This window comes from Coregonus clupeaformis, chromosome 1 (genome assembly GCF_020615455.1).
Source record: "Coregonus clupeaformis isolate EN_2021a chromosome 1, ASM2061545v1, whole genome shotgun sequence".
Lineage (NCBI taxonomy): Eukaryota > Metazoa > Chordata > Actinopteri > Salmoniformes > Salmonidae > Coregonus > Coregonus clupeaformis.
Window position 1 is genome coordinate 10,857,123 of NC_059192.1, and position 24,734 is coordinate 10,881,856.

Below are 24,734 nucleotides of genomic sequence, written 5' to 3' on the forward strand. Positions count from 1 at the left end.
CTATTAGGCAGACACGGATACAATAATAGACCATAGACTTATGATATGTGCCCAATACATGGACAAAATATGGCAGTCATGTGGGTGGCGTCTCATATTGCTGTCTGATGATGACAGACAGAAGGTACCTTCCCACACTTGATGGCCAAGGAGGACCCAGTTGCTTGGCAACCTGAAAACATCACCTCCCTTTGTCTATTTGTATTTTGCACTAGATTGCGTCATATGGTTGAGTGATAGAATAGAATCGAATAGAGGTGAAATGAGACATACAGTTAGGATGCTTAGTGGCTGCAATGGTCAAAGCTGAGTGACGCTTCAAAATATTTCATACAGTGAATCCTTCAGAGATAATGTTAATAATAGCCGTCGTTTCGAATACATTGTGGCAGAATAATGCGTTTATTCTATGGTCCCCCTTAAGAAACACGATTGCAGTCATAGGGGAAATATTGCGTCCAAAATAACCGTTTTTTACTGCAGTAATGTTGCAGTGTAACTGCAGTTACTGTGCAGTATATATATTTTGAAGCATCATTATTCTGCAATTACTGCGTCCCAAATACCAAAGTCGACTGCAGTTACTGCACTTTTACTGCAGTTTCAAAACTGCACTCTTTTTTTGTAAGGGTTGTTGAATCCTTAATGATATTTAGCCTACAGCAGCACACGAGCGTAACATGAACCGTCCAACACAAGTGTCTGTCAAATGATTATGGCTAATAATGCCTGAGTAAATGTATCTATTTAGTAGATACTATCAGCTCTCGCTCAGCCAATTCCTGACTGTGGGTCCCCAAACGAACACAACATCATCTTCACCCACTCGCCATTCACCCGGTATCTAAAAGGTTCCCGAGCAGCGGTTCTTTCGGAGGCATAATTATTTCTCAGCGCAGCTGGAAACACAGATGAGCCGTCCGTCATTAAACAGTGCGTCATAGCCCCCACACGCTTCCGCGTGTCTAAAACTACCGAGACACATTTTCCTTAGTGCTGTTACAGAGGTAAACTTGATATCCATGTCCAAATAGACTACACATTTTTTGGGGAGGTTAGACTGGAAATGTCAGTGCTGCAGTAAACAATTTCCACTCCAAAACATTGTAGCTAGCCTACTCTGTTTCAGAATAACCTGCTTCACTTTGTACACATTTGCTACATTGTTTGTGTAATTGAATCATGGTCTCAAATTATATGACGCGCTATAAATGAGATGCGATACTCTGGCGACCTCTTTTGGATAAAAAAAAAAGTGCATGATCAAAACGCGTGAGACGACCTTAACAAAGATGTCCAATCGTTTCCTCCTCAGGCTATTCGCCAACTTTTCAGAAACGCCCGAACTTTCATTCGGACAACGGGGTGCTCAGTTACTCGATCCAGTTGCAGTAGGTGGAGCCTGGTGCATGTATGTATAAGGGATAGTGAGGTGTAGAGTAGTTAGTCACACCTAAGGAGAAAAAAACTTGGTTTTCTTCTCAAAATAGTGGACTAGCAATTATCTTCCCCGTGGATTCCCCAGGTAAGTCTGCTGCATTCAAATGGCTATTAATCTACAAGGTTTTCCTATTTCCTATGCATTCTGCATGCTGCGCACTCAAAGTGAAATTGTGTTTACTTGTGTTTCTTCTGTGCGCCCAGGGAGAGCGGTTGGCTCCTGCTCTGCTGTTTTACTTTAGTGGCGATGCACCAGCTTATGTAATTAATTTATTCATATTTGGGCTCAATAAACCACCCAAAAGTGAAATCGTGTTAACTTGTGTCTCCTGTGCTCTCAGTGGGAGCGGTTGGCTCCTGCTCTGCTGTTTTTACATTAGTGGAGTGCACCAGCTTATGTAATTCATATATTCGTGTTTGGGCGCAATAAACCACCCGAAAACAGTTATCTTGAAATGTGAAAATGTGTCATTGTATAGGATACATAATTACAGCCTATTGCGCATGCATTTGATGTTATGCATGGTAAATAACTGCCTAACTCATTAAAGAAATTGAGTAGTGGCTACTCAAACATATCCAACAGTCAGTAGAACTGAAATCATACAAGTGGTACTAACTCAGATGTCAATAAGATTTTTATCATTTAATGTTTTTGAGTACTGTTAAACAAATATTATGTTATTGAGTACATTTATTTGTGTTCTGCTAATCTAAAGTTAGAGTTTTTGCAAGTTATGATTAATATTTTAAAGTCCATCTAACAACTATTAAATAAGTGGTTCTTACTTAATTCTAATTATGTTTTAAGTATTTGTTTAAAATAATAAAGTAGTAGTCAGACGTCGCAACTTGATTAGTTGCGCTGATATAGAATTGTACATTTTTGTGCAAGTTATTAATATTGAATAGTGCCACGTGGCTCTGTTTTTAGAGGATTGTGGGTAATTCAAAATGTTTAGTCCTTATGATACTTTTACATAATGTTGTATGCATGTTTGAAGAAAGAAATGTATATTTCAAAATAGTATTAAGCAGTCTGTTGTGCTATGAGGTGTAATGGATCGTGATACATGCATATCAAAACCAGCGGATAAATTGACGTTCAATAATGAGACGAGCCATTCCCACCATCAAGAGTGTGCACGTCACCGCCGCTAAGGGCTTGTTTAACATGTGTTGTACAATGGACACATTAACTACATTTCATTCAACTTTCTGTATCCACTAAGGGCTATTGGGAAAGCCAGTTGTCCTAATAATGCTCTCTGTCTCTGCCTCTCAGAATATCCGTTCTAAGATCAGTATTCGTGCTGAGGACAGGCCTAAAGCTATAGAAGCTCAGGTCCTATCTTACAGTGGCAGTGTTGCACAGGCCGGAACCTTCAAAGTCAAGCCTGGAGAAATAGTAAGAAACAATTACAGAGGGCTCCAAAATTACAGTTACCCCTGACTGGCAATGCATCAGCCTGCAATGATTAAAGCGCTATCTCCAGTTACTGCTAGAGGAATTAGCATTGTGCCCAACAATGCCTGCGAAGGTGTGTTAACGTGACAAATTGTCAAATACATAAAACAAAGTTGAAATGTAAGACTTGACCACTGAAAATTACTACTTACGCTGGGGAAAAAAACAAGTTCATAATTTAAGTAGGGGAGAGCCGGGACGAAAGTAACATGCCCATTTTCTCAGATAAGAGAAGCTAGAATGATGTAGTGAAATCATTAGGTCCCTGCAAAAAAAAAAAAAAAAGCTAATTCAGACCAGGTTTTGCCGAGTTATCAACAAAACGTGGTTTTGAGCAATGTACGTAAAAAAAAAAAACAGACCTGGAAGTGTTTTCCATTGTAGTTGTGTTTAGTTGTTTAAGGATCCAAACATATGTCATTTTCTGAACCCATCTAGTGACTAATTAACAGCATTGGTTTCAAGTATCATGCTAGCTAGTCATGGGTGTTAGCCTGGGAGAAGTTACAGGAGAGACGAATTTTTTTATTTTTTATTTATTTAATTTAACCTTTATTTAACCAGGAAGGGCTCATTGAGATTTAAAATCTCTTTTTCAAGAGCGTCCTGGCCAAGATAGGCAGCACCAAGTCATTACAAAAAATTACAGACAGACAACATGAAAAACTACAAGTAATCTAGTAAAAACCATTCATGAATTCACAAGAGTATAACAATATCAAAAACAGCAAATTAAAGACATTGACAGGTCAGGGAATAAGCCTCAAAATCCTTCATCAGAGATTTAAAAACACCAATCGGGACAAGTTCTTCCAGTTAAAAATTATTTTGTAAGGTGTTCGAAGACGATGGCGCAGAGTACATAAAAGACCTTTTACCAAATTCAGTTCGGACATTTGGAACAGTTAGCAGGATAAAGTCCAGTGAACGAAGAGAGTACCCACCACATTTCTGAACAATAAAAAATGCCCAAATAAAAGGTAGTAAACCCAAAATGGCTTTGTAAATAAAAAGTATACCAGTGACTGAGCCTACGAGTGACTAGAGAAGGCCAGCCAACCCTGGTATACAAAGTACAGTGGTGCGTAAGGGTTTTGCAGTTTAAAATAAATCTCAAAGTACCATGATAAAGAGTGTCAATTGATCTCAAACACTGAGCGGAAGCATTCATATATAAAATATCCCCATAGTCTAGTAAAGGCATAAATGTAGCTGATACTAGCCTCCTTCTGGCTTCAAAAGAAAAACAGGCCTTATTCCTAAAATAAAATCCCAATTTCAGCTTCAATTTTTTTGTAAGTTGTTGAATATGCAATTTAAAAAGAGAGGCCGTCATCAATTAGAATTCCAAGATATTTATATGAGGTTACAACCTCAATCTCCTTGCCCTGACAGGTAGTAACAGGTGAAAGGTTCAGAGGTCTATTTCTTGCATTAGAAAACACCATTAGTTTAGTTTTGTCAGTATTGAGGATAAGCTTCAATTGACACAAGGTATGTTGAACAGTATAAAAAGCAGTTTGCAAGTTCTGGAAAGCTTTTGTAAGAGATGAGGCACAACAGTAAATAACAGTATCATCAGCATAAAAATTAAGTTGTGCATTTTGGACATTTTTGTCTAAATCATTAATATAAATAGTGAATAAGAGAGGACCAAGTACAGAGCCCTGGGGCACACCATTCAGGACAGACAATTTAACAGACATAAGCCCATCAAATTGAGTGCACTGAGTTCTATCAGACAGATAGTTAGCAAACCATGCAACTGCATGCTCCGAAAGACCTACACTCAACAATCTCTGCCTTAGTATAGCATGATCAACTGTATCACAATGTTAACTGATGACCTGGAATAAAATAAAGTAAACATTTAATCACAGGCCAATGTCTCCTCTAGTTCATATTACTTTTATAATGTTAGAAAATTATGTATGACATCATTAGAATGATGCCTTAATCAATTAACTTGATGGATCAGCTAATCAAACTAATTGCCTTATAGAACAGGGGTGGTCAGCCCTCCTCTTACAGAGCTACTGGGTATGAAACCCAAATATTAACACACCTAATTCAGCTTGAGCATCACCTTCTTAGTAGAACCAGGTGTGTTAGGGCAGGGTTGGAACAAAACCCTGCAGGATGTTAACTCCCCCTGATTTAGGATAAGTCCTTTCAAGGGGTTATTGTAAGGTGATGGCATAATGCCCCAACAGCCAACTACACTGTTAGCTGTTTTTGGTAATTTTATCAGTAACTTACTGTATTAATCAACAGTATAATACTGTATAAACTGACTACAATAGATTACCATAGAATGCACATTTAAACACTGTTCATTTGTTTTACAGCACACTGTAAGACCTTTCTGTAATTTCAACTGTAAAATACTGTAGAATGCACAGTAAAATACCGTAAATGTGTTTTACAGTATTAATTATGGTGCATTGTGGGAAAATGTTGTGGGCGAGGAAAGTCTTTGGCTCACTAACATATTCTAAGGCGTGCCTTGTAAGAGGCTATTTTTCTTTGCACCCGTGACTAAGAATGCTGTACCCCTGCAGACTAAGGTAATATAAGGTCTTTCAGAAATTCTACAAACCTTGTCCTGAAACCCTACAGTAACTTACTGGCCAATTGCTGCCATTAATTTACTGTAATTCATAATACAATACCACATTTTTGGAGTGCCAAAATCCTTTTGAACACTGATGGATGCATGTTATTAGTGTTTATTACTCATTAACATATTTTGAGGCGTGTCATGTAAGAGGTTATATTTGTTGCACCCGTTAGTGAGAGTGCTGTACCAGTTTAAGTGATATGTGGTATTGATTCCTCAATAATTACATTTGTGTAGGTGACAAATCAGAACGGCAGCAAGTCATAGATCTGTCGTTGTCATTGAAAGCAAGTCTAAGAAGCAGTAGATCTGTTCTATGTGTGCTATTTCTATGCTTCCCGTTCTTATGTTTAGTTTTTGCCTCTTGGTTTTGTTCAACAATAAAGTACTGTATTGCTGTTTTGCTATATATTTACTGCAGCAAACTGTAAATGATGGTGCCTTGTGGAAAAATATTGTGGGAGGAGAAATAATTGCTGTCTCATTAACATATTTTTAAGGCATGCTTTGGAAGGGGCTATATTTGTTGGACCCATTAGTGAGAGTCCTGTATCAATTTAAGTCATATGTGGTAGTCGTTACCTAATAATTAAATGTATATAGGGAACAGATCAGAGTGGCAGCGGGTCTTAAAGGTTATGAACAGTCAAACTCATTTGAGAATATTTGAAGGAAACCAGATCAAAGTATGAAAAGTGACTGTTGCTTCTACGTTGATAATGTTTGATCATTATTATTATTATTTATCATTAGTTATTGGTCCCCTCCCCCATGTCAAACACTTGGATTCATTATTAAGGGGACAACGTTACATCACCTCTCATTTTAATACACCAATGGTAACATGATATTCCCTAACCTAATTTAAATAAGTACTGCTTTGTAAGCAACATTGGAGAAGGTGTGTTCGCAGAGGGGTGTGGTTTATATAGCTACTCTACTGGTGCCAAAATTTGACTGTAGCAAATATAATTAAAAGTTTACCGTATTCATCTGTGGGAAAGATACTTATATGTTTCCCCTTTCATCTGTGTCTGGTGTTAGCTAGTAACTGGCTAGCTAGGTCTTCATCTGTGACTGGTGTTAGCTAGTTACTGGCTAGCTAGGTCTTCATCTGTGACTGGTGTTAGCTAGTTACTGGCTAGCTAGATCTTCATCTGTGTCTGGTGTTAGCTAGTTACTGGCTAGCTAGGTCTTCATCTGTGTCTGGTGTTAGCTATTTACTGGCTAGCTAGGTCTTCATCTGTGACTGGTGTGAGCTAGTTACTGGCTAGCTAGGTCTTCATCTGTGTCTGGTGTTAGCTAGTTACTGGCTAGCTAGGTCTTCAGCCAGCATGGAACAAAATGGGGGAAGGGTCGTTCAAAACTCTGACGCAGTTGTCAAGTCAACACATCTGTCAGTGCTGCTGTAAACCGCATCACAAAAGACATGCCAAATGGGAGATGTATACTTTTTTTTATATCATTGATGCAATTTCAATGTTTGAGTTGCTTTGCGTGTCACCAAATTAGCTTGAGATGATTTTACTGCAACACTGCTCACTGCATCCAAGTTGCTTGACATAAGGCATTTCAAAGAGCTGTCAGTCAAGGCTCATGAATATAAGCTCCCTGCCCACTCAGACTGTCTTTTCAAACTTCCTGGTAGTTACCCATGAGAGAAAAAGTACTTTTCAGAATGTCTGTTCATGACCTTTAAACCATTTACAGTTTTTTGATTGCTAACAAGCATTACTCAATACTGTGGATACATGTACAAAACTCTAAATACAGTTATCACAACAACACTCTATGTGGCAACCTGTGGATCATTTGTCATTGCTTTGACACAAAATGCATTCAATGACAACAACTTTCAAATTACATAAATACTTGTCACAAAACTCTATGTACAGTGGGGGAAAAAAAGTATTTAGTCAGCCACCAATTGTGCAAGTTCTCCCACTTAAAAAGATGAGAGAGGCCTGTAATTTTCATCATAGGTACACGTCAACTATGACAAACAAATTGAGAAAAAAAAATCCAGAAAATCACATTGTAGGATTTTTAATTAATTAATTTGCAAATTATGGTGGAAAATAAGTATTTGGTCACCTACAAACAAGCAAGATTTCTGGCTCTCACAGACCTGTAACTTATTCTTTAAGAGGCTCCTCTGTCCTCCACTCGTTACCTGTATTAATGGCACCTGTTTGAACTTGTTATCAGTATAAAAGACACCTGTCCACAACCTCAAACAGTCACACTCCAAACTCCACTATGGCCAAGACCAAAGAGCTGTCAAAGGACACCAGAAACAAAATTGTAGACCTGCACCAGGCTGGGAAGACTGAATCTGCAATAGGTAAGCAGCTTAGTTTGAAGAAATCAACTGTGGGAGCAATTATTAGGAAATGGAAGACATACAAGACCACTGATAATCTCCCTCGATCTGGGGCTCCACGCAAGATCTCACCCCGTGGGGTCAAAATGATCACAAGAACGGTGAGCAAAAATCCCAGAACCACACAGGGGGGACCTAGTGAATGACCTGCAGAGAGCTGGGACCAAAGTAACAAAGCCTACCATCAGTAACACACTATGCCGCCAGGGACTCATATCCTGCAGTGCCAGACGTGTCCCCCTGCTTAAGCCAGTACATGTCCAGGCTCGTCTGAAGTTTGATAGAGTGCATTTGGATGATCCAGAAGAGGATTGGGAGAATGTCATATGGTCAGATGAAACCAAAATAGAACTTTTTGGTAAAAACTTAACTCGTCGTGTTTGGAGGACAAAGAATGCTGAGTTGCATCCAAAGAACACCATACCTACTGCGAAGCATGGGGGTGGAAACATCATGCTTTGGGGCTGTTTTTCTGCAAAGGGACCAGGACGACTGATCCGTGTAAAGGAAAGAATGAATGGGGCCATGTATCGTGAGATTTTGAGTGAAAACCTCCTTCCATCAGCAAGGGCATTGAAGATGAAACGTGGCTGGGTCTTTCAGCATGACAATGATCCCAAACACACCGCCCGGGCAACGAAGGAGTGGCTTCGTAAGAAGCATTTCAAGGTCCTGGAGTGGCCTAGCCAGTCTCCAGATCTCAACCCAATAGAAAATCTTGTAGGGAGTTGAAAGTCCGTGTTGCCCAGCGACAGCCCCAAAACATCACTGCTCTAGAGGAGATCTGCATGGAGGAATGGGCCAAAATACCAGCAACAGTGTGTGAAAACCTTGTGAAGACTTACAGAAAACATTTGACCTGTGTCATTGCCAACAAAGGGTATATAACAAAGTATTGAGAAACTTTTGTTATTGACCAAATACTTATTTTCCACCATAATTTGCAAATAAATTCATTAAAAATCCTACAATGTGATTTCATTCTGTCTGTCATAGTTGACGTGTACCTATGATGAAAATTACAGGCCTCTCTCATCTTTTTAAGTGGGAGAACTTGCATAATTGGTGGCTGACTAAATACTTTTTTCCCCCACTGCATCTACAGACCATTTTGCAAATGTTAAGATATCCTTATCAAAACTGTTAAACTGTTAAAACTGTGTTTTTTACATTGCTACAGTAAAAGCAAAATAGAAATCCTAAAATAATAATAATAACTCTTAATTATTCACAGCTGATTTTCATTCTACATTACGTAACTGAAGACCTACCCAGGTGTTTTCCATTTTTATGTCATTACCATCTCTACAAAAGCGGACATCTTTGGAATATATTTTACATAAACATGGACCCAGCCAGAGATTGTGAAGTGGCTTACAGAGGTGGGAGAGTTGCCGGGAGAGGCAGAGGATTACGTATCCGTGGTGGAAGACGACTGAGGGGAAGACCCAGAGTTGTAGTGTCAGATGAGATTAGGGCTACAATCATTGATCATGTTGTCAATCATGGTCTATCAATGAGAGATGCTGGTCTCAGAGTGCAGCCAAATTTGCAACGCTCAACTGTGTCATCTATTATAAGAACCTTCCAGCAAACTAACAGGTAAGATATGCATTCTGCATGGGCATCTAACTGTACTGAATATTACTGTAGAGTAGTAAATCGAGCAAAAGCTCTCCGAACCACTTGTGTAATTTTATTTCTGTTTTAGGACCCAACGGTTACCAAATGGAGGGGGGAGAGGTAGGATTTTCTCTGCTCAGCAGGAAGCTGTAATTGTTGACATGGTAATTGGCAACAATGCCATAAAACTCAGAGAAATTCAAGAGAGAGTGTTGGCAGACAAAAATACATTTCAAAATGTTGAAAGTGTAAGCACGACAACCATTGCTAGAGTCTTGACAAAGCATCATATCAGCATGAAGCAGGTGTACACTGTTCCCTTTGAGAGGAACTCTGATCGTGTCAAGGAACCCTGGTACCAATATGTCCAGGTAAGATGACTATATCCTGTAATACAGTGCTGTTTTTACTGTAAACAAAACCCACCAGAGCACTGCACACTCAGCAGTGATTTCAGTTACAGTATACTATAATGTAAACTACTGTTATAGAATAACTGTTATGTTGCCCTGTGGATTTACAATATTTTAGAGTGTCATGGAGCTTGAAGCCAGGCCAATACCCCACATGTTCGTCTTTATGGATGAGGCTGGTTTTAACATGGCCAAAACACGCCGACGTGGAAGGAATGTGATTGGGAAAAGAGCAACAGTGAATGTCCCGGGCCAGAGGGGTGCCAACATCACAATGTGTGCTGTAATATCCTCTGAAGGATCTGCTGTTACATAAACCACTAATTGGGCCATTCGACACAGAGCGCTTCATTTCATTCCTGGATGACCTCTATGGAAGGCTTTTGCCAGGTGAAGACAGAGGGCAAGTCAGAAGAAATATGGAAACCTGGGTGATTGTATGGGACAATGTGGCGTTTCACCACTCCCATGCAGTCACAGAGTGGTTTGCAGCCCATCCCAGGATGGTGTCACTTTTCCTCCCCCTTACTCTCCCTTCCTCAACCCCATATAATAATTATTTCCCTCATGGAGGTGGAAAGTTTAATGATCAAATGTCACTCTTGGATGCAATGAATGCAGGATGCCTGGATATCTCTGCAGAAGATTGCCAGAGATGGTTCAGGCATGCACAGACATTATTTCCCAGGTGTATTGCGCGAGAGGCCATACGGTGTGATGTGGATGAGAACTTGTGGCCCAATGCAGCAGACAGGGTTGACTAGCATTGTTATGTATCTGTTTCATTTTGACAATATGCTATGCATATTCATAGTGTGTGTATACACTTTGTTTAACAGTACTGTAATTATTTAATTTTGTGTATTTTGGAATTACTCTGCAATTTGCAAAATACAGTCATTTGCAAAAATACAGTAAATTGTATTGAAGCATATTGCAGCCTTTCTGCTTTATTTCTTTACATATCTTGCAGGACATTCTATACAGTACAGGTTTGCCACTCTTCCTTTGTAAAAATATGATATTAAAGACAAATGAACACATTTTCAAGTGGTAGCTGTTTTTAGAGGTTTGTAGGTCATGATACTATGGATGACACAGTGTGCATGTCCTGAGAGACTGTTAACTTTCATTTGGTAGAAAGATTTGCTTTAGAGACATGTAGGATCTGCATTGCCAAGTTGTTTTGATAACTGTATTTAGAGTTTTGCACATGTATCCGCAGTATTGAACAATGCTTTTTAGCAATCGAAAAAAACTGTAATGGTTGAATATTTACCCCTGTCCATTTGCTCTGTTTTGCCCTGTAATCACGGTTAGTTTGGAAGCCTTTATTTAGGCCTCTAGAAGTGCAAGTGATATAAAACAACTAGTATTAATTAACCTGCTTGCTCTAATCCCTTGTAATACAGTAATATACTGTAGAAATAATTTTCTTACAGTTTAATAGTCATTTTACTGTGTTTTCATTGCTCTGGCATCAAGTTACCGTGAATATCTCAGCATTGTATTGGCACTATCTTATCATAAGATATCTTGTTGTAATTATAATTATTTTGAAGACCAATTTATCCTTAACTACAACAACATTTTCAGTAAAGGTTAAAGAAAAGTTTTACTTGCTATGACTATGATGTAAAAAAATTAAATCAACCTTGGTTGAATGCACTGACTGTAAGTTGCTAAGGACAAGAGCATCCACTAAATGACTTAAATGTAAAAATGAAAACGTGCAAAGAACACTGGGTAATATGCCGATGCGCGGCATATTACCCAGTAATGTAATTCCAGTAATATACTGTAAATGAGATTACACTAACATTTTTGGTACCATAAAATGGATTACAGTAGCTGTACTGTAAAATAAATTACAGGAACTTACTGGTCAATTACTGCCAGTAAGTTAATGTACATTTTACAGGAATTGTTTTAGTGTAGCCGTGAAAATTCATTGTTTGCCAACATTTCCAAACACCCAGCAGCATGGTTATTCTACTGTGTTCTCCTTGGAAAGTTAATGATCATCTTTGACCCTTTCCGACTGCTGCCTTCATCAGAAAAGGTTAAGCAAATCCCTCTTCTACATCAAACTAACTGCAGGGTTCAGGCCAGGAGGATGCTGCTGATTCAACACGGTTGTTCTGTGGGCTGTGAAAAAACACTCTCAGCTGCAGCTTCACATCTCCTTGGGATATCTGCCTGACACCAAGGCCATAATTGAGATGCATCGACCCACACACACACACTTATCCTGAAAACATATTACTCTGCAGCTTCTCTCTCTCTCTCTCTCTCTCTCTCTCTCTCTCTCTCTCTCTCTCTCTCTCTCTCTCTCTCTCTCTCTCTCTCTCTCTCTCTCTCTCTCTCTCTCTCTCTCTCTCTCTCTCTCTCTCTCTCTCTCTCTCTCTCTCTCTCTCAAGCCAGTTTTAGGTGAGGCCGTCCTAATGAGGACCTCTACTGCAATGTAGTGATTTAGAAGTTGCGCAGTACACACACACACACACAAACACACACACACACTTCCCTACTGTACCCACTTGTCCTCTACTCATACATTTCCGTATTCTGCCGTCTCATCGATTTGAGGTGCCATTGGAGCCCAGTCAGCTATAACTCAGGCCCAACACTGATAGAATGAGTGCCAGCTAATTCTAAAGCTGTGTGTATCACTGTGCCAGAGTATTGAAGCTGTGTATCACTGTGCCAGAGTATTGAAGCTGTGTATCACTGTGCCAGAGTATTGAAGCTGTGTATCTCTGTGCCAGAGTATTGAAGTTGTGTATCTCTGTGCCAGAGTATTGAAACTGTGTATCACTGTGCCAGAGTATTGAAGATGTGTATCACTGTGCCAGAGTATTGAAGCTGTGTATCTCTGTGCCAGAGTATTGAAGCTGTGTATCACTGTGCCAGAGTATTGAAGCTGTGTATCACTGTGCCAGAGTATTGATGCTGTGTATCACTGTGCCAGAGTATTGAAGCTGTGTATCTCTGTGCCAGAGTATTGAAGCTGTGTATCACTGTGCCAGAGTATTGAAGCTGTATCTGTGCCAGAGTATTGAAGCTGTGTATCTCTGTGCCTGAGTATTGAAGCTGTGTATCACTGTGCCAGAGTATTGAAGCTGTGTATCACTGTGCCAGAGTATTGAAGCTGTGTATCTCTGTGCCAGAGTATTGAAGCTGTGTATCACTGTGCCAGAGTATTGAAGCTGTGTATCTCTGTGCCAGAGTATTGAAGCAGTGTATCACTGTGCCAGAGTATTGAAGTTGTGTATCTCTGTGCCAGAGTATTGAAGCTGTGTATCACTGTGCCAGAGTATTGAAGATGTGTATCACTGTGCCAGAGTATTGAAGCTGTGTATCTCTGTGCCAGATTATTGAAGCTGTGTATCACTGTGCCAGAGTATTGAAGCTGTGTATCTCTGTGCCAGAGTATTGAAGCTGTGTATCACTGTGCCAGAGTATTGAAGCTGTGTATCACTGTGCCAGAGTATTGAAGCTGTGTATCTCTGTGCCTGAGTATTGAAGCTTTGTATCACTGTGCCAGAGTATTGAAGCTGTGTATCTCTGTGCCAGAGTATTGAAGCTGTGTATCACTGTGCCAGAGTTTTGAAGCTGTGTATCACTGTGCCAGAGTATTGAAGCTGTGTATCACTGTGCCAGAGTATTGAAGCTGTGTATCACTGTGCCAGAGTATTGAAGCTGTGTATCTCTGTGCCTGAGTATTGAAGCTTTGTATCACTGTGCCAGAGTATTGAAGCTGTGTATCTCTGTGCCAGAGTATTGAAGCTGTGTATCACTGTGCCAGAGTTTTGAAGCTGTGAATCTCTGTGCCACAGGACCTTTCTCTCCCCCCCAGCTGCCAACATGATGAAGGAGTGCCTCCAGTTCCTCATCGAGCCGGCGACAAAAATCAAGACCCGCCTCAAGGTAGGACCCTCAGACACCTCTCAACTCTCAGACACCTCTCAATAGTACTGATATTTGTCCTTGTCAAGAGAAAGAAAGGATTGGTTCGTTTCCCATCTGTGGTTTATCTGTGTAGTAATTTTCCCTTCACCTTTCCCCTTCTTTTTCTCTCTCATCCATTGCTCTCTCTGTTCTAGGAGTCTCGGAAGAAAGTGCCAAATGAGAAGAAAGAATCTTTAGTGGAGAGTCAGCTGTTCATAATGGAACTGGCCAGGGAACTCAACAAACTGTGCCAGGTACACACATCCACAAAGACACACACACACACACACACACACACAAACACACACAAACAACCACTCTCTCTCTACTATATTATCTTCTCAGAGGTCAAAGGTCCTAGCCCACATCTGGACCAGTGAAGACAACTGGCCTCCCGGTGTGTGTAGACAATTCATAGTAGAGTGGGCTGCCGTGCTAGAGAAGAGAGCCCAGGTGAGCACTGATGTTTGAAAGCTGTTTGAAAGTTTTACATTATAAAGCCTTTTTTTTTCATGAAATATATCCTTTGTCAATGTTTTCTTTGTTGATAAACTATTATTAGACCTTGATATGAGACTTGTTATTGCAGTTTTTACTTCATGACCTCTTTACGGACTCTTTTGATTTAGCAGCCAAGGAGCATGCAGACGGAGCTGCAGGCTGAATGGCCAGAGAAGAGGGACTGGAATGGTCACCTGTTGTGTATGATGGAGACAGTGGGAGAGTATGACATCGGAAGCCACAAACGGGTCATCATGGACTGGACACACCAGCTAAGAAACAGACCAGAGGTAAGGAACGTGGGAGGGATTGAGTCACTAGAGTCAAATCAAATCAAATGTATTTATAAAGCCCTTTTTACATCAGCAGATCTCACAAAGTGCATATACAGAAATCCAGCCTAAAACCCCAAACAGCAAGCAATGCAGATGTAGAAGCACGGTGGCTAGGAAAAACTCCCTAGAAAGGCAGGAACCTAGGAAGAAACCTAGAGAGGAACCAGGCTCTGATTGGTGGCAAGTCCTCTTCTGGCTGTGCCCGGTATAAATATAACCCCACACACTTTGCCAAAGCACAGCCCCCACACCACTAGAGGGATATCATCAGACTGCCAACTTACTACCCTGAGACAAGTCTGAGTATAGCCCATGAAGATCTCCTCCACCGCACAAGCCCGAGGGGGGCGCAAAACCGGCCAGGAAGATCATGTCAGTGACTCAACCCACTCAAGTCAAGTATAACGAAACAAGCCTGGCACGACGTGATGCACCCCTCCTAGGGACGGCATGGAAGAGCCCTAGTAAGCCAGTGACTCAGCCCCCGATATAGGGTCAGAGGCAGAGAATCCCAGTGTCCAACATATCACTAAAGTGGTTTACTACGCTACTACTTGTTGACAAATTGACAAAGACGCATTGTTGTCCTTCTTTATCTAATTTATTCTCTGGCACAGCGAGTAGTTTACGGTTATCAGAGCTGTCGCTATCCCTTGGCCCTTTTCTTTCTTTCTTTCTTTCTTTCTTTCTTTCTTTCTTTCTTTCTTTCTTTCTTTCTTTCTTTCTTTCTTTCTTTTTTCTTTCTTTATCTCTCTCGCTCTCTCTCCCTCTCCTTCCATTTCCGCCTCTGTCAGATTCCAAGGCTGTCACACCTCTTTGATTAAAGACTTGCTGTTGCTCCAATTTCCCTCCCCCCCTCTCTATCCCTCCGTCTCTGTGATTAAGGAGCTGCTCTCTGTCCCAGTTCATCCTCATCTCTCCCGTGTTGCATTAGTGTGCATATGAAGGACTTATTATGTAGCTATGTATTCAGAGGGAGACTCCTCCTCCTCCCTCCTACTTCCCTCCTACCTTTCTTCTTTTCATTTCTTAGTGTATAAAGTAAAAACCATATCGACTTACCTCCCTCTAGCCCAGTATCTGGCCCGGTGAGGCCGTATTGATGACGTTGGATGATCTGGAGTTCCAGTGGAGGAGGGGCCGTCTGCCGAACCTTCTCCCAGCCATGGATCTGGTCATGTGGGTCGTGCTGAGTGCAGACAGCCCTGACAAGGTGTGTGTGTTTCTATGAGTGAACCAACAAAAATAATAACACCATTGCCTTTCTTGAAATAACACTCGCACTTTTCTTTTCTTACTTGCACTGAATTTGCTGGTAGCTACTTATTGAGGAAAATATTTGCTTACTACGACTGTGAAATGCAGTTGTCTTTCTAAGCTATCTTAAGATGAATGCACTACACGCTAAAAACAAATGGCTCTATACAGTGCCAAATAAGGGTTATTTGACTTGTAACCATAGCTATATGGAAACTTTTTTTGAATGTTCTATGAAGAGCCATGGTCATAAGGTTCTAAATGGAACCAGTATGGTGCTATAAATAACCCTTTCCTAAGGTTCTATAAAGAACCTTAAAAATAAGGTTCTATATAGCACCAAAAAAGGGTTCTGCTACGTGTACAACCCTTTTTGGGGCTAAATAGAACCCATTTTTATGGTTCTTGATATAACCTTCATGGATAATGGTTCTATAAAGAACCTTCCTTAATCTCAAGGTTCTTTGTAGAACCATACAGGTTTTTTTAATTCTGTTTTAATAGCCATATTATGTTGTTAATAAGCCAAAGGTTTTTATTATTTCATTTATTAACAAGTTGAATCAGGTGTGCCAGCTCTGGAATAGCTGGGTTCCCGTGAAGATAATTGAGAACCACTGACTTAGTCAACCATTCTCAATTGATTCAAGCCATACATGAGTCTTTCACAAGACTATGTCACTGGCCATAGTCAGACAAAACATTTGATAATGTAACACAACACATCAGATAAACTGGAATGACACTCTCACTCGCGGTTGCACAAAAAGAGCTGTGCACAAACCACTCCCCAAAATATTAGAATGAGTCTCCGCCCCTACATTTTAATTATCACTAAAAGAGGAAAGAACCCTTTTTTGAACTGCAAGGAACATTGAAGGGCTCAAAGGGTTCTTTGGGTCTGTATGGTTCCACATAGAACCATCACCTTTCCAAAGAACCCTTGAGGAACCCGTCATTTTTTAGTGTGTAACTGTAAGTCACTCTGGATAACAGCATCTGCTAAATGACTAAATTGTTAATGTAAACTAACTGATTAATTATTCATCAATTAAATCTGCATGATTAGATACACATCCCGCAGATAAACTCACTCAAGCCTATCCTCTGTGTCTGCAGGAGGACGTAACCAAACAGTGGCTGATCAGAAAACAGAGGAGTCAGAAGATCGGTGTGTAGAGCTTTGACACATTGAAGTCATCAAGAAAGCTTTAGGCCTAGATTCTATCAGATCAAGAGTTAACCGGGGATGGACGACGCCCGCATAGCAAGTGTTTTGGTGGCGCCGGAAGTGGAACTGAGTTGGAGCTGTCATATCAGTGAGCAGCTGCTCATGTGGTCGTTGTCAAGAAGCCACACCCATCCCACTCGCGTTAGACGTTCAGAAGGAGAAAGTGTAGGTTACGTAGAAACAATGGCCATCAACATGAAATGAAATACTGATGACTTCTAGAAGCCTAATCAAGGTGTAGATTACATTCCAGTGTTCGAACTTGTAAACACGGCCGCATGGGATTTCTAAATGTGACTCCGTGCAGCCAATGGCAACGTCCACAATAGGTATAATGGGTGTATTCGATTATGCTGAACCGCGGGGAAGGCCCTTCATGTCATTGGGTGAAAGTGGGGAGGGAGGAGCGCCCTTCTCAAATCGAACTGTTATCTGTGCCGCTTGGTCATTTTGTCAACAAGGCAGCATGGTAGATTGTCCAGAAACATACAGTTGAAGTCGGAAGTTTACATATACTAAGTTGACTGTGCCTTTAAACAGCTTGGAAAATTCCAGAAAATGATGTCATGGCTTTAGAAGCTTCTGATAGGCTAATTGACATCTGAGTTTAAATGTATTTGGCTAAGGTGTATGTAATCTTCCGACTTCAACTGTACATCTCTTTTTTCATAAAATACATATTAACATGTTATTGTGATGGGGAAACTAAGCTTCCTGAAGCATTGAGGTTTTCCAGCCAATTGTGTCGAAAATAGGTTCATTATTCGAGGCTTTGATAAAACACAGTGTACACTAGTGGCACCTGCTGGTCAAAATAATTTAGAGCAGCCAAATTATTATAGACAACGTCCCACACCCCGTAGCGCGTACACAGGGTAGCCTTTTTGTCTTCTACCAAACCAATACCAAACCAATCAGGTGGTTGTTCAACAAAACGAAGCTTCGGACGTCATTGATCACGTGCTTCTGATAAAGTGATACAGGCATTGCTTGCTGCTTCGAAGTACACTGCTTAGCGATTTCGACGCATACCTCAGAGTTCCGGCATCAAACGTAACATCACTAGAATTTTCTAAGTAGTTTGCATTGGGAAGACAGATAAAGCGTTTTTATCAAAAGCAATCACTTTTGCATTGAAAAACACGGAATCCTACTAATTACTACACGTGCTTAATTACGTCACTTTTGTTTTGAGCCGACTACGTCGTCGGACAGAGCGGGGCACCTGGCACACGCCCGGGAGGCAATCAACCTTCACCCGATGCAAATCACGCCAACACGGGTGCCCAGATTAATCGAACCCCCTCATTACTGGGAGCCACTTCTGGATTTGACCGCTCTAACGCAGTTCCAGCTCCGACACCGCCAAAACAACAGCTATGCAGGTGTCGGCTAGCGCAAATCTGAAGTGTTACAGCAATCAGTGACAGAGAGCTGTTGGAGATCACAGGTGTGTCAATGTGTGACAATGAGAGCTGATTATGCCAATGAGAGCTGATTATGCCACTAAGTAAGATGACGGGTAATATTAAATCAGTGCTCAAGAGATCACATCAGATTCATAGAATTTATCATGGACAAATCAATCGGTCAGCCTTTGATTGCCATTAGGGCGACATCCCAGCAAACATGACCCCATCGGCCCCATGTGGGTATTCGCCTGACACAGGCTAGCCAGTGCCTCCAGGATTTCGCAGGTTTTTTTTGGTGATATTTGCTTGCAAAATTGCTTGATTTTGCTGCGGCAATTCTGACATTTCGCATGGCAATATGCAATGATTTTCTCCAATATGTCACGACAAGGGAAAAAGTTTTGTTGACGTGTGGCTTGATTGAACAATATTATGCGGTGAATGTGCAGTGATTTGTTGAAATTGCTAGTCCTCTTTTTGTACTGCAGTGATGGGTCAGTTTTATGCGATAATATTACAATGATTTGTCTGTTTTATGCGGAAATAGTGTGGTGATTTATCAAATTTGCAAGCCCTCGCCTCGCATAATATGCAGGGAATTGTTGATTTTGCTAAACGATTTGCTATTGCAGAATCACGGAATCCTGGAGTGACGGGCACACTATGCCTACACTAGCCCAACATAGGCTAGGCTACACCAGCCCAACACAGGCTAGGCTACACCAGCCCAACACAGGCTAGGCTACACCAGCCCAACACAGGCTAGGCTACACCAGCCCAACACAGGCTAGCCCAAGTCCTGCTACTTCACAACGTAGAGGCAGGGGCTTATTAGAATATTTGGGGCATGGTTTGCACACATTTATTTTTGTGCAACCGTTACTGAGAATGTCGTTCCAGTTTAAGTGTTCTGTTTTGTGATGCCCAAATTGTTTTTGGTCTTGTACACTGCCACTGATGAAGTTTTCAAAAAGACTTAAATAAGTGCATGTGACATATGTGAAACTAAACAGTTTTTCTTGTAAAAAATATACAGTGAGGGAAAAAAGTATTTGATCCCCTGCTAATTTTGTATGTTTGCCCACTGACAAAGAAATTATCAGTCTATAATTTTAATGTTAGGTTTATTTGAACAGTGAGAGACAGAATAACAACAAAAAAATCCAGAAAAACGCATGTTATAAATTGATTTGCATTTTAATGAGGGAAATAAGTATTTGACCCCCTCTCAATCAGAAAGATTTCTGGCTCCCAGGTGTATTTTATAGAGGTAACGAGCTGAGATTAGGAGCACACTCTTAAAGGGAGTGCTCCTAATCTCAGTTTGTTACCTGTATAAAAGACACCTGTCCACAGAAGCAATCAATCAATCAGATTCCAAACTCTCCACCATGGCCAAGACCAAAGAGCTCTCCAAGGATGTCAGGGATTAGATTGTAGACCTACACAAGGCTGGAATGGGCTACAAGACCATCGCCAAGCAGCTTGGTGAGAAGGTGACAACAGTTAGTGCGATTATTCGCAAATGGAAGAAATACAAAATAACTGTCAATCTCCCTCGGCCTGGGCTCCATGCAAGATCTCACCTCGTGGAGTTTTAATGATCATGAGAATGGTGAGGAATCAGCCCAGAACTACACGGGAGGATCTTGTCAATGATCTCAAGGCAGCTGGGACCATAGTCACCAAGAAAACAATTGGTAACACACTACGCCGTGAAGGACTGAAATCCTGCAGCACCCGCAAGGTCCCCCTGCTCAAGAAAGCACATATACATGCCCGTCTGAAGTTTGCCAATGAAAGGTAACAAACTGAGATTAGGAGCACTCCCTTTAAGAGTGTGCTCCTAATCTCAGCTCATTACCTGTATAAAAGACACCTGGGAGCCAGAAATCTTTCTGATTGAGAGGGGGTCAAATACTTATTTCCCTCATTAAAATGCAAATCAATTTATAACATTTTTGACATGCGTTTTTCTGGATTTTGTTGTTTTTATTCTGTCTCTCACTGTTCAAATAAACCTACCATTAAAATTATAGACTGATCATGTCTTTGTCAGTGGGGCAAACGTATAAAATCAGCAGGGGATCAAATACTTTTTTCCCCTCACAGTATGTATGATAGTAACAACATGGTTGTCATTCTGATACAATGTAACACATTCACTAAATACCTTTTAATGCTTCAAAATGTTAAAATGTATGCATTGAATTGTAATAAATACATTCCTATTAAATCATAGATTAAAACATATACATTGGCACTGGGTGTGCAGCCCAAATGGGGCCATTATTTTTGCCCACATTGGGCCGACATCATGCCAATGTGTGGGCATGTTTGCTGGGAAAAGACAGACGTATTTCAGGCAACGTGAGGGCTGCCCTCACCAGATATGTGCTGCCCACGCTGGACCAATGCCTTGGGGGCCAATGTGGAGCCCGATGAGCAAAGGCCCATCAGCCTACATGGGGCCAATATTTTAGCCCGCATTGGGGGGCCACATTGGGGGGCCACATTGTGCCCAATGTGGGCATGTTTGCTGGGATGGTTTGATGAATCACTTGAAGTGCTGCCAATTTGTATTGATGAAACATTTTAAAGAAGCGGAATGGACAATCGTGCCTGAGTACTTGGCGTTTAAGTAACAGAAAATGGGTTAAGATTGAACTTTGACAGTATTTTAACCCCAGTTTTGTTTACACTTTCAGATGCAGCCTGCTACATTCCCCACAATGGTATGTGAAACTAATGCTGGACTACATTTTTATTGAGGAGTAAAGTAAGCTGTAAATACAGTCATCCTTTTTCTTACCCTAACAACAACTTATTTTCTCAGTATGGAACTGGATCTGTGATGCTGCAGAGGAAGTGACCCTTGACCCCAAGACAGCCAACCCTGACCTCCTCATCTCTGATGACGCCAAGCGCATGCGCTGTGGCCTGGAGCAGCAAGACATCCCTAATTGCATGCGCCGCTTCGACGGCTGGTGGTTGTGCGCTCTGGGAAACGAGGGCTACGTCTCCGGGCGCCATTACTGGGAAGTCGAAGTGGGCGACCGGGACTGGCGGCTGGGCGTGGCTAAAGCCTCCGCCCGGAGGAAGGGTTACAGTGCCCTCAACACACAGACGGGCTACCTCACCCTGAGGCTGGAGAGGGGCTCGGACCTCAAGGCCCTGACGGTGCCCTCCACCCCACTGCCCCAGATGCTGGTCCCCAGGAAGGTGGGGGTCTACCTGGACTATGAGCAGGGCCAGCTCTCCTTCTACGATGTGGAGAAGAGGTCCCACATCTACACGTACAACGAGACCTTCACAGAGAGAATGTTCCCCGTGTTTGGGACTGTAGAGGTGGTGAGGGATCTGGTGATCAGGCCGGCACAGACCAGGGAACCCTGCCTCTGCCCTGGACCCTGTCTCTGGTGATAACGTATTACAGTGTTCTTCAAACCTGGTCCTGGAGAGCTAGCTTGGAATCCACACTGAATATTGTAAATGTAGCAATATTCAGTGTAAATTCCAGGCTAGTGGAGTGCAGGCTTTTGTTCTAGTCCAGCACTGTCACACCTGATTCGATGGTGTGATGATTAGTTGATTGGTTCATTCAGGTGTATTAAAACTAGGCTGGAACAAATGCATGCACTCCTTAGGACCTGGGCTGAAGAACAATCATTACCCCCACCCTGTTACACTTTTTATTACAGTGCCTTCATGCCACAGTACTTCAGGGTACAAAGGAACTGTAAAAGAAAGTGCTGCCCAAATTACCCAAAAGATTGGACGTAGTTGATATGTAGTTCAGCAAGAGCTTGCACACAGAAGACAGACACAGAGAGAGAGACGGAGACAGACAGAAACCGACAGACAGACAGACAGACAGAAACCGACAGACAGACACAGACAGACAGGTCGTTGTGGGGAAAGACAGAGCATGCAGTAGTTCATTCTTCCTCTCGGATTCTTTGATTCTCTGACTCTCCGATTCTCTGACTCCACTCTCCAGCTTGCCAGAGTCTCATAACGTGTATCAGTCTATTTTTGGAAGTTGCGGTTGATATTGACAGTGTGTATAATGGTGTGATAACAATGCTTTTTTTTTTCAGTCATCAATAAATTAAGAAAAATCGGTTTGTGGTCTACAAAGGTGTGACATTAGGGTTGCAAAGGGAGGGTATATTTACATTTTAGTCATTTAGCAGACGCTCTTATCCAGAGCGACTTACAGTTAAGTGAGTGCATACATTATTTTAGTTTTTTTTAGTTTTCATACTGCCCCCCCGTGGGAATCGAAACCCACAACCCTGGCGTTGCAGACGCCATGCTCTACCAACTGAGCTACATCCCTGCCAGCCATTCCCTCCCCTACCCTGGACGACGCTTGGCCAATTGTGCGCCGCCCCATGGGTCTATTACTGGTAACTTTCAAAGTTTACCAGTAAACTACCAGAATTTTTGTAACTTTCAAGGATTTTCATCACATTACATCTAGTGGCCTTTATGGGTACTTCAGATTATCACTGGTGTCTGTAATTATCTCTGGTCCTCTATGTGGCCTTATCACATGTAAAATATTATAGAAAATAATAAATAATAAAATAAGATGATTTTAAAATAAGAAATTAATGACAAAGCTGTAAAACCTGATCCTAAATATTACCCATCAACTTAGTCAATAGCATTGATGTTTAATATGAGGGTTTCAGCATTAAACATGCTTTATATTATTTACACACTTAAACATGTCTTTGTTGTAAATGTTTCGGCGCCAAACTGGTGGCGGTTGGGAAAAAAAGTAAACAGTGGGAAGAGTTAATTGAAAATAGAGTTGGGGCTCTATTAAATCAGGATCCTGGCATTATACGTAAAGCGGACGTTGCCATTGGCTGCACGGAGTTGCATTAAGGGAAAATCACATGCAGCCTTCTTTACAAGTTCGAACACTGGAATGCGAGATGTAATCTAAACCTTTGATTAGGAATCCTATTTATTTTGTTTAATGATTTTCAATTTGAGCATAATTATTTATAGCGTAAGACTTTCTCGTTCTAAACTTTTAAAGCTAGTGGGATGGGTGTGGCTTGCTGACGGTGATCACGAACAGCTGCTCACCGATTTGAAAGCTCCAACGCTATCGCCGGTTAACGCTTCATCTGATTGAATCTAGACCTTCATTGAAAATACCATTGTTGATTAGATGCTTTTTTCATTCATTAGGCTTTTTTTTCTCTTGAACCATATGGTCTATCTACTAGAAACTAATGGACAAAGATATACAAAATTCATACTATACAGTGCATTCAGAAAGTATTCAGACCCCTTGACTTTTTGTTGTGTTACAGCCTTATTCTAAAATTGATTAAATTGTTTTTCCCCCTCATCAATCTACACACAATACCCCATAATGACGATGCAAAAAACAGGTTTTTTGAAATTGTAGCATATTTATAAAAATATCACATTTACATAAGTATTCAGACCCTTTACTCAGTACTTTGTTGAAGCACCATTGGCAGCGATTACAGCATCGAGTCTTCTTGGGTATGACGCAACAAGCTTGGCACAACTGTATTTGGGGAGTTTCTCCCATTTGTCTCTGCAGATCCTCTCAGGCTTTGTCAGGTTGGATGGGGAGCGTTGCTGCACAGCTATTTTCAAGTCTCTCCAGAGATGTTCGATCGGGTTCAAGTGCAGGCTCTGGCTGGGCCACTCAAGGACATTCAGAGACTTGTCCCGAAGCCACTCCTGCGTTGTCTTGGCTGTGTGCTTAGGGTCGTTGTCCTGTTGGAAGGTGAACCTTCGCCCCAGTCTGAGGTCCTGAGCGCTCAGGCTTTCATCAATAATCTCTCTGTGCTTTGCTCCGTTCATCTTTCTCTCGATCCTGAATAGTCTCCCAGTCCCTGCCGCTGAAAAACATCCCCACAGCATGATGCTGCCACCACCATGCTTTACCATAGAGATGGTGCCAGGTTTCCTCCAGACGTGACGCTTGGCATTCAGGCCAAAGAGTTCAATCTTGGTTTCATCAGACCAGATAATCTTGTTTCTCATGGTCTGAGAGTTCTTTAGGTGCCTTTTGGCAAACTCCAAGTGGGCTGTCATGTGCCTT

The 24,734-nt window shown here is 41.4% G+C and overlaps 1 protein-coding gene across 2 annotated transcripts; it reads left to right on the top strand.

Annotated features, from left to right (window-relative positions):
* The first annotated feature begins 1,282 nt into the window (after positions 1-1,282).
* Positions 1,283-22,755, top strand: LOC121567577 (butyrophilin subfamily 1 member A1). Of its 2 annotated transcripts, none has more exons than XM_041877737.1 (9): positions 1,283-1,525; positions 13,784-13,874; positions 14,051-14,149; positions 14,241-14,348; positions 14,525-14,686; positions 15,804-15,944; positions 17,108-17,159; positions 21,340-21,366; positions 21,468-22,755. In XM_041877737.1, the coding sequence occupies exons 2-9, from the start codon at positions 13,812-13,814 to the stop codon at positions 22,052-22,054; spliced, it is 1,239 nt and encodes a 412-aa protein (XP_041733671.1). In that variant the 5' UTR covers positions 1,283-1,525; positions 13,784-13,811; the 3' UTR covers positions 22,055-22,755. The 2 variants fall into 2 exon arrangements, with proteins under 2 accessions (XP_041733671.1, XP_041733672.1); XM_041877738.1 differs by having other exon boundaries at positions 14,528-14,686.
* The last annotated feature ends 1,979 nt before the right edge of the window (positions 22,756-24,734 follow it).